Below are 11,010 nucleotides of genomic sequence, written 5' to 3'. Positions count from 1 at the left end.
CTAACATATCCCATACCAAAATCACCCCTTTCTGTTCAAAATTCTTTATGAAATCGAAGTTACCCCAAAGAAATTGCCAATGGAGATACACTCAGACGCTTAGGTTAAATATTTTAGAATTAGATTTATTTATTTTTAGTTCAAATTGTTTTGCACTGTTTTTATTATAGAGAGAGTCACAAAGGGCAAAACAACAAATGATGTAGGCGAGATTCGATTCCTGTTAATGGTACCACCTCCTCAAGACTTTACCAACTAAACTAGTTGACATCCACATATTATTTTGTACTGTAAATTTGCTAGTTTTGATTTCTATTATTTTTGTTACAGAACGGTTTACAGTACTCCTTATATAACTGCATATATAGGCATTTTTTTTAAAAAAAATAAAAAAATTGTAACATCTCTAGGAATATGGGTAGCTTGGTAAAAACAACCTTTTTTCTTGAATTCAGGGACTCAAGGATATTTTTGTGTTTCCATGTAGAATTGGGTTGACCATGTTTATGGGTCAAACAATGACTTATAATTTTGTATTTTCTTTTGCTAAAGATAGACTTAGAATTGAATGAGATTTCTGCTCGCTTGAGCGGCTTGACTAAAACGAATGACAAATTTGCAATAAAAATAGATTTCTCAAAAATAGAAAACTTATGTATCGAAAGTTTTTTTTTTTTCTCATTGACTCGGGAGATAAGAAAAAAAAATTGAAAATCGTAGAGACAAAGACGAGGGTGAAATTTTTTCCAATGCAATATTTATCCTATCCAAGAAGATTGTTCTTGGTTGGAATATATTGCTCATTTTTAATTTTATTTGCCGCGGCAATATTATCAAATATTGCCCCGGCAAAATATTATATTCCCCTTCTAAATTGAAATAAAATTTCATACTACATGTTTTAACACATACAAGAAAGCTACAATTATTGGCATAAACTTCGAAATCAAATGTCTTTACCAGAACCCTTAGATTTGGGGCATAACAGCGTTGCCATTGCCATCGACAAGGGAAAGAATAGCCAATCAGCTGTACAATGGACTGTTGATAAATTTTTGAAGGGATCAAAAGAATCGACCGTCGTTCTTGTTCATGTTAAAACCCACAATATTCATTCTCGTAAGTGTATATATTTCCTCCATTCTTATTTACATGACATAATTGAATTTTTAACGTACACTATTTACACATGCTTCTTTAACTTTATTTTGTGATTTATGTTAAGAAGAAACATAGTCATGTGAGGTCTTATTAGGTTCGTCTCAATAAATATTATTTAAATATCAACTTTTTATACTTTTTTCTTATCTGCAATGGAAAATATTAATGTTTGAAATCGTACATTAACAAACGTGCCTAAATAATTGTATCGTATAAAAAAGAACAGAGGAAGTATAGGTCGTTGATAAGCCATCTCATGATCGAGTAGTTTGGTGTTTACTTAAAAAATTCTTAGATTTTAAGCAGTCGTTTAAAATAGTTGTTGACACACATGTGTTTGAATTATGAAACATGCATCGCGTGCCTTTAAAGTTTAAATAGTACGGAGTAGTTTATTATGTTTTGAGGTTTAAACGCAATTCCTAAATTTGTTGGTTGCAGATATGGAATACAATCCAAACGGTTCAACTCCATCAGATTCTGAAATGAAACAATTATTTCTTCCTTACCGTGGATATTGTGGTCGAAAAGGGGTAAATACATTATTTGTAAAACTTAATTTGTTGTTAAAACATATAAACTATATCAGGTTAATCTCCTATAAGACTGTCTTACACTTAATTATTAGCTATCATATTGACATATCATATCACGTTAATATTTTCTAATAATGTCTTGACCTAGTGGTTAAAACAGGGGGCACGCCGCACGTGCATGATCACATATTCAAATCCTCCTCCCACATTAAACATTTCGTTGTCTTTGTCGCTCATTCATACCGATAAACAAACATATGTGGGTTAATATATATAATGGTCCATTTATATAAATTTCTTGTTTGATTTTCTTTTTCCTCTTTTAGATAAATGCATACGAAGTGGTACTCCATGATATCGATGTGGCAAGTGCACTTACTAGTTACATTACGGAAAACTCCATTGGCAATATCATTCTTGGCGCTTCTAATCACAACGTAATTACAAGGTCCTTTTTTTAAAATCTTTTTTTTTTCTTCTTTCTACTTTTGATTGATTAATTATTCTCAATATAAGAGAGAATGGATTATCCTGTACAAATAATATATTAATTGACATGAAATATGGTCTGATTGTTAGTAAACTATTAGACGATCTTTACAAGAATTTGTAAAAACCTTATAAGCATTTGATTGAAAAATACTATACTCATTAATTGATTAAAATAAACGTAATTTTCCTCCTTTAAATAATAAAAATAGAGGAATTTCGATACACATTAATTAGTCGTTAATAAACGTGTAAAAAGTCAAACGTAAAGAACAAAAAGAGACGGAGAGATTACTAATAATTAAATTTGGGTTTTCGGTGTTTTTGATATAGGAGGTTTAAGGCGCAAGATATTCCAACAAGTTTAGAAAAATCAGCACCAAATTTCTGTAGTGTGTATGTTATTTACAAAGGAAAAGTGCATTCGATGCGTGCTTCAAATATATGTCAAGTGCCTTCTTCACATACAAACTCCAAAACCTCAAGGTCATCACATAAGTCTAGTTATAGCAGTGGCTCCGACAGTCGTTCGTCCGCCTCGTCCCGATCGCCGGGATCATCCATATCGCACGGTGGCGCAGGGCGTCCAACTAGTCCATACGAAAATACTAGAAATGATAATGCCTCTAGGTAAATGTTTCAGTTATTCCGTATTATTTACACTCTGCGTAAGATATTATTGGTCAAAGTTTTTATAATTCTAATTTATATAATTAAAAATATACACGTTAAAATTATTTCCACTCCACGTAAGCTACGGAAAAATACAACGAAGTTTGATAATTTGACTACATCCAATTGTTCATCTTCCAGATCACCAGGAGTGGTACGTCCAGCTAGTCCACACAAAAACACTAGAAATTGTGAGAGGTAAACGTTTGAATAATTTTGTTTGTACACTTTTATTATTACTATAATATACTTCCTCCGTCTTTTAATACTCGCAACGTTTGGACTTTTGCCACTATTCATATAATCTACTTTGACTATTCGTAGTGTTTTTTATATAAGATAAAACATAGTCATGTGGGATCTTGTTAGATTCGTCTCAATGTGTATTTTCAAAATATCAACTTTTTATAATTTTTGCATAAAGAGAATTTAAGATATAAATGATCAAAGTTGTGCATCGGCATGCGTGAAACTAACAAACGTTGCGAGTATTAAAAGACGGAGGAAGTAGGATATATCGTAATTGTACTATTGCATTAATTAATATACATGAGTATCAAACACATTATACATGTAGTAAAAAACTAAAAACTAATCATATTTTACAGTCATCGAGGTCGTTCATCTTCTAGATCGCATAGTCCATACAACAACACTACTAACGATAATGCCTACAGGTAACTATTCGAATAATGACTTGAGTATAATTACACTTTGTTTATGTTATAACTAAAGTTTCATCAAGTTTTAATTAGTGACCCACTACTTATAATTTCTCAACCCACTACTACTTCCTGTCTCAAATTACTTGCTTTATTCAACCTTTTAACCGATATATTTGACTAAGACTCTGTTCTCTTCGTCTGGTTTGGTCATATATATCTGGTCTGATTTTTCATTTTGCTGGTCTAGTCTGGTCTGATTCATGTTGGTGTAGTCTGATTTTTCATTTTGCTGGTTTGCTCTTGTCCGATTCATGTTGGTATGGTGTGGTTTGATCTAGTCTGTTTTTTTATTTTACTGGTCTGATCTGGTCTGATTCATATTGGTCTACTCTGATTCATATTGGTCTGGCCTGATGTGGTTTTTCATTTGAGCTTGATCCTTTGATAATTCTTCATCTAGAAACCAAAGTACGGGACAATCAACTCGTCCTCACACTCCTCCAAACGGCAACCATTGCCACGACAATTCCTATCGGTAACGTGAATATTAAGTTTGTTTAATTTTAAGCAATTTTCCGGCAAAAATTGACTCGGCCTCAAACTGAATACGGAGTAACTTATTTGGATCATGCATCTTCTAGATCGCAGGATTTGGGGCAACCAACTTCTCATCAACCTATTGTACAAAAAAAATTTACTCATCAACATAGCTCAAGTTTTGACGATTCCTTGAGGTAAAATTATAATTCTTGAATGATTTCTTTGCAACTTCTCTTTTATCATAAGAGCTTCAACATATGCAACTAAAAGTAGACCTGATTATCTTCCGCCCCAACCGAAAAAATGCAGGGTTTTGAAAAGATTTTTAAGGCCCGTTTTTCGGACGGGCTTTAAGAAACAGAAAAACTAAAAGGGTTAGTTATAAAATCGGATTTTTCATGAAATGCCCCTGAGTTTTGTCTTAATGCACCAAATACCCCTAAACTTTCCAAAATGCACCAAATATCCCTAAGGTTTAATATAAATACACAAAATGCCCAAAATGACTATTTTCCGTTAACTCCGTTAACTTATCCGTTAACTTTAACTTTAATTTAATTTAATTTTTCTCTTTTCCTTTTAATTTCTTCTTTTTTCATTTGTTTTTCTCTCTCCCCCCTTCCTTCTTCCCTGTTAAAAATGGCAGCCAATTTTTCTGGGTTGGAAGCACCATGACAGCTCTTCTCTTCCTCACCACCACCACACACCGCCATGCTAACCCCTTCTCTTCCTCACCACCACCACCCCACACCGCCACCGCCACCGCTAGACAAACACATACATCGATTTTCCTCTCTCAAAATCCAGATCCCAAAAAATTGATCCCCAAATCAGTAATGGGGGATTTTAATCAACCATTGTTGCCAGTTGCCTTGACCGTAACGGAGGGGGAAGTGAGGGGAAGGGAAACGACGCCGGCGAGGAAGGCGAAGTGGAGTTTGGTGGCGGCGGCAGTGGGGAATGAGGAAGGTGGGGGAAGTGAGGGGGAGGGAAACGCGGGTTTGGTGGTGGCGACAGCAGTGGGTAAGGTGGGGGAGGGGAGGGAAACGCCGCCGGTGAGGAAGGGGGAGTGGGGTTTGATGGTGGTAGCATGGCGGTGGTGGGGTTTGGTGGTGGCGGCATGGCTGCATTCTCTCTCCTCTAATTCGTTGATTCTGTGAGGATGGAGGTGGTTGCAAGGATGGAGCTATGGTTGGTGTTGATAATGGAGAGAGAGGAATTAGGGGTTTGACATGGTGGTGGTGGGACTTGAGGAGACAGAACAAAGGCAACAACAAGGTTGGAATGGAGAATCCAAATTTTTTTGGGGTAATTGGTTTTTTCAGACAATAGTTAATTAATTTAATTAAGGATTAATTAATTTAATTAAGGATTAGTTAATGTAATTAAGGTTAATTAATATAATTAAAGGTTAATTAATGTAATTAAGGGTTAATTAATATAATTAAGGGTTAATGTTAGGATAAATAAAGAAAACGGTTTATTAAGGGCAAAAATGTAAACATACGCTAACGGGGACTTAACGTCCGTTAGCCTTGTGGGCATTTTGTGTATTTATACTAAATCTCGGGGGTATTTGGTGCATTTTGGAAAGTTTAAGGGTATTTGGTGCATTAACACAAACCTCAGGGGCATTTCATGAAAAATCCGTTATAAAATTAGTTCGGCCTATAAATGGCTTGAAAAGTCAGCTACTTTTAGCCTAAAATAACAGGTTCAGGCATAAGAAATTGGCCCAAAGTTTGGCCTGGTCGAGCTGGCTTTTTGGTCATGAGCCGGCCCTACCTGCCATTTTTTTATTTTTTATTTTTTATCATGTCTAATTATGAATAAAGAAATAATTTTTATTGTACAGTGTGTACCATGCACAAGGTACAACCGATTGCATATAGAAAATTGCATTTACTATTGACTGAGAAAATTGAGCTCCTTTGATGTATTATATATGTTGATCTTGTAGAGTTCAAGATATGGGGCAACCACCTACTCATCCACACCACACTAACATCGAAAATACTCCCAGGTGTGTAAATGTGTTTCTCTTGTTGAATTTCACTTTGGAATTTTGTAGTTAGTAGTTAGGGTTTCACCTTGTGATCGACGTACGTTCAATCCCTATACTAGCTAAATAAAGCTTGAAAATAATTGAGCTATTAGTATTTACTTTAAACTCTCTTTATCACTCTACAGAAGTAAGATTTATGAAACGTTATGCAGAGATCATAGTCCACAGGGTAATGGCGCCATGCCTAACGAACGCAACGTCTCACGTTCTCGAACATTGAGACGATCTCAGAGCTTTTCATCGGTACGTAGTTCATTCTTTGTAAGTACATTTCTGTTAAATAAGATTGTTTGCATTGTGGTAAAGACGTAAAGCCTAACCATTTTGTCGGTTCAGTTCATTAGCATTTAATCCAGTCCAGTTCAGTTCAACTCAAAAGAACGCCTGACACTTAATTTGAGTTTTAAAGAAACATAATGCATTCCCAATGATTCACTAATTAACTTGTACGATTATAGGATGAACTATGCGATGAGGTGAGGCATTTGAAGCTCGAAATAAAGAAAACAATGGACCTCTATAGAACAATATGCAAGCAAACTACAGCAGCTAAGCAACAGGTAATTAAGTTCATGATAACAAACTGTATTTTATTTTGTGTATGCAAAGTTGCAAACTGTATCATTTTTGTTTCTAATTTTCATTTTTTACAAAACTAAAAATCAAATACGAAAACCACAAAAGTATTACTCTATCTGTTCTTAAATATTAGTCGTGCTTTGACTTTTTAACCCGTTTTAACTTAATATTTAAACGTAAATATCTCAAAATACGTAGGTTAAAAAATATAAAAATTTGATATTGTTAAACTACACACTAAGACGAACAAAATAAGATCTCATATGAATATGTTTTGAATTATGTATTGAAAAGAAAATTAGAAGATTCTCTTCAATTGTGAATAATGTCAAGATTCCAAATGGTACTAATATTCGAGAATAGAGGGAGTATACAGTTTAAAGTTTTTTGTTTTTTGTTATCAGTTTTCCAAAACAACTTGGTTACTATAAGTATGACTATTTTTCAATTCATGATTCAATACAAATCATATGACTTTGAAAACCAAAAAACTGAAAACTGACGATGATGAATTGATGATATGATTTGTGTATTTTTGTTTGTTGGTTGCGAAGGCGGATCTTATTCAATGTATGGAAGGAGAAGATAGCATTGAGGGAATGAAGTTAGGAAGAGAAAGCGCGATGATTGTAGCAGAGCTAGAGGGACAAAAATGTCAAGCAGCAATGAAAGCTGCACAGATGACAGAACAATTAGTCGAGATGGAGACTCGAAAGAGAAAAATGGCGGAAGAAAGAGCTGCGAAAAGAGAAGAAGTTGGACTTAGAGCAAGAAATGCAAACCAAGTTAGACACAGAGAGTACTCTATTAAAGAAATTGAAGTTGCAACAAATAACTTCTCAAATACTTTGAAGATTGGTGAAGGTGGGTATGGACCTGTGTTTCGAGCCATCCTTCAGCATACCCCTGTCGCCATTAAGGTCTTGAGGCCAGATGCTTCTCAAGGGCTTAAGCAATTTCAACAGGAGGTAGGCTATGTTCTCTATGTTTGTTTGATTATTCCTGATTTGGTCTGAATTTATTTTTTCTGGTCCTGTATGGATGTTTTCTTTGAATGTTTTTGTACTTTACTGGTCTTGTGTGTGTTACTGTCCATTTCCGATGGAACCAAAGATTAATTTGTTCTTTTGATTGTGGATGTAATGGACTAAATCAAAATGGCTCTTAAAGTCTATTCGCTTCCTTTCCATAAAGTAGAAGATGGTCGTCCCGTTATCGTCCCGCTATCGATTTTGGGTCAATTGGAAACAACCTCACTGCAATTGCAGGGGTAAGGTTGCGTACGTCCGAACCCCGGCCCCCTTATCCCGCTTCTTGCGGGAGCCTCTTTGATGCAATGGGGTAATGATAATGACCGGTCTTGTGTGGTTTGTATTTTTCTAGCCTGCTATGGTCTAAAATTTTCTTATTTGGTGTGATTTTAACAAGAATAAATACTAAACAATAAGAATAAGACAGAGGTAAAGAGAACAAAGTCGTATTTTATTAAACCAGAAAAAAAAAACAACTTTTATTTGTAGACGGAGGGACCGAAAAGAAAGGAAAAGAAAATTATGAATTCTCGTGTTTGGTTTCAAAAATTAAATTGGATTTGACGGAAAAAGAAGGGAAATGGAAGGAAAACATCATTAATAAATCTTCAATTTACTTCCTTCCCAAAAGTTGAGGAACTCGGAAGGAACAGAAAATTAAAAGATATCAAATGATTTTCCTTTATTTTCCCTCACTTTCTTCCATCAAACCAAACAACAAAAAAATAAATTAAGTTTTGTTTCTCTTCTTTTCCTTTCTATTCCCTTCCCTTCTCTTGGTTTACTAATGATATACCATACGACTTTGACAATTTTTTATAATTTGATCATATGTAGGAAAAATTGTAGTCGCATGGGATTATCTGATTATGTTAGATTCGTTCCATTAAATAGTACTCCCTCCGTCTCTTTTTGTTTTTTATTGTTTTCCTTTTTGGGTGTTTCAAAATATTCTTTACATTTCCTTTTATATCATCACAAAATGCTTTAATATTCTATCAAAATTTGTGCCAAATAATTATTTTAACCAATTAAATTAATTGGGTTATTTAATTTGTCACACCTTTTTATTAGGACATTAAATTTTTCTCATATTCCCGATAACAGAATTTTGATAAAAGTGAAAACGTTATAAATAAACGTAATTTTTGTTGTTTAAATAAAAAAAGTAGAGCAATCTCAATGCACATTAATTTATCGTTAATAAACGTGTAAAATACCAAACGTAAAGAACAAAAAGAGACGGAAGGAGTAGTATTTGAGTAAAAGAGTTGGTAAACATTCTGAATTGTCACTTTGTTGAAACAGATTGAGGTGTTAGGACGAATTAGACATCCAAACATGGTACTCCTCTTAGGTGCTTGCGCAGAGTACGGGTGCCTCGTATACGAGTACATGGAGCATGGAAGCTTAGAAGACCGACTATTCTGCAAGGACAACACTCCTCCCATCCCATGGAGAACCCGATTCAAGATTGCGGCCGAGATAGGAAGCGCCCTTCTATTCTTACACGAGGCCGAGCCACCAATGGTACACCGTGATCTAAAACCAGCAAACATTCTCCTAGACGGAAACTACACTAGCAAGATAGCCGATGTAGGCCTAGCAAGACTAGTCCCACCCGCAGTAGCAAACCAAATCACACAATACCACATGACTGCTGCAGCAGGAACATTCTGTTACATTGATCCAGAATATCAGCAAACTGGAAAACTTGGTACAAAGTCTGATGTTTATTCATTGGGAATCATGCTATTACAACTTATCACGGCGAAACCTCCAATGGCGTTGTCTTACTATGTTGAAGAAGCTATTGAAGATGGTTCTTTTGGCGAAATACTTGATCCTCTAATCCATGATTGGCCCTTTCAGGAAGCTTTGACGCTTGCTAAATTGGCTCTAAAGTGTAGTCAGATTAGGAAGAAGGATAGGCCGTATTTGGATTCCGGTGTGTTACCGGAATTAATCCGGCTTAGAGACTTTGCTATGACGTCTTAAATTAACTTGCTTTCTTCTTCCATTTTTTTTTTGATCATGTTTTTTCTTGACTAAGTCAGGACTCAGGAAGCAGGGAATTGTAACATTGTTGTAGCAGAAATATATCTTCAGTAAATGATAAAATTGTGCATTCCATTTTTGGGAAGTAGACCTTCTAAATAAAGAACCTAAAATCGGTTGGTTCACCATATTATTTTTAGAAATTGGAACTTTGTATAGGACGAAACTCAACCAACAGATGGTTCTTGTATTTTTTTAAGGTTAAATCAATTCAAGTATAAATTAAAAGCTCGTTCAATCTCGAAAAAATATGTGACATTTTATAACTATTTTAGTTTCTTTCTATATCTTTCAAATGGCATCAAAAATTTCATGGTGTAAATTTTTTGGTCATAGTTTTATTTTATTATTATATCATATAGGAAGTAGTTTTTATTTTAGAAAGATTTGAAAAATATAATAAAATTAAATGAATGCGTATAATTTTTTCATTTAAAAGGTATTTTAACAAGCCAAACTCGAGCCAGAAGTTTTCAAAGCTCATTCAAGCTCGAGTTAGCCCGAATACTGGTAATCATTTAATTTTTGTACAAGACCACCAACAACCTTGACAAGAGCATGCTGTCAAGTTGTGATTGCCCCTTCATTGTTTGTACAATGTTAACAAATAGCAAGATCAAGTTCTTCTAATTTTTGACTTGGGTCGGATTCTTGACCCCTTGTCAAGCAAAAAGTGGGAACCTTCTTGGATGGGTTTCATGGGTTTTCTTATTAACTTTCTTGCAACTTTGCAAATTGCCTTATTTTTTCTTTAATAATTATTATTTATAATAAATACATTTTTTTTTATTATGATTAATAGAAATAATATCAGTTTTTTTTTAAAGTTATTGACAAAACCAATTAATAATGAAAATAATATATTTTTAAAGCCTATAAAATGTAATATATAGAGTAATTAAAAATTTATTAATTGTTAAAAATATTAATTTTGTATTAGGAAATATAACTTGAGGTGGGAATATATAAAAAATAGGTGACAGAAATTGGTGACTTTGGGTCAAGATTGTGGATGAAAATACAAGGGTTAAAGTAAAACATATGTTAAGTTAGTGGAAAATGAGGTGGAAGAAGGAGAAAGATGAGAGATAAATTATTTTACGCTTGATCAAGGGTCAAAGATGCGCATGGTCTATATCAAACTCAATTCTAAGAAATTAAAACTCGACTCGACCCATTTGTGACTCTAGAGCCTAAAGATGGTTGTGGGTCGG

At 34.2% G+C, this 11,010-nt stretch overlaps 1 protein-coding gene across 1 annotated transcript; it reads left to right on the top strand.

Annotated features, from left to right (window-relative positions):
• The first annotated feature begins 694 nt into the window (after nt 1-694).
• On the top strand, nt 695-9,869 carry LOC110802951 (U-box domain-containing protein 35-like). Its single transcript, XM_056828508.1, has 13 exons — nt 695-1,119; nt 1,603-1,694; nt 2,024-2,145; nt 2,520-2,816; nt 3,000-3,056; nt 3,467-3,535; nt 3,984-4,058; nt 4,165-4,257; nt 6,024-6,086; nt 6,254-6,371; nt 6,587-6,688; nt 7,262-7,675; nt 9,047-9,869. The coding sequence occupies exons 1-13, from the start codon at nt 951-953 to the stop codon at nt 9,734-9,736; spliced, it is 2,361 nt and encodes a 786-aa protein (XP_056684486.1). The 5' UTR covers nt 695-950; the 3' UTR covers nt 9,737-9,869.
• The last annotated feature ends 1,141 nt before the right edge of the window (nt 9,870-11,010 follow it).

This window comes from Spinacia oleracea, chromosome 1, assembly GCF_020520425.1.
Source record: "Spinacia oleracea cultivar Varoflay chromosome 1, BTI_SOV_V1, whole genome shotgun sequence".
Lineage (NCBI taxonomy): Eukaryota > Viridiplantae > Streptophyta > Magnoliopsida > Caryophyllales > Amaranthaceae > Spinacia > Spinacia oleracea.
This window is presented reverse-complemented; position numbering and strand designations above follow the sequence as displayed.

Bases quoted from the DNA above. Each gene is read 5' to 3' on its own strand.
- LOC110802951 (XM_056828508.1), top strand. From the start codon at position 951: ATGTCTTTACCAGAACCCTTAGATTTGGGGCATAACAGCGTTGCCATT. The intron at 3,057-3,466 runs GTAAACGTTTGA...CATATTTTACAG, and splicing joins AACACTAGAAATTGTGAGAG to TCATCGAGGTCGTTCATCTT. The intron at 4,059-4,164 runs GTAACGTGAATA...TGCATCTTCTAG, and splicing joins TGCCACGACAATTCCTATCG to ATCGCAGGATTTGGGGCAAC.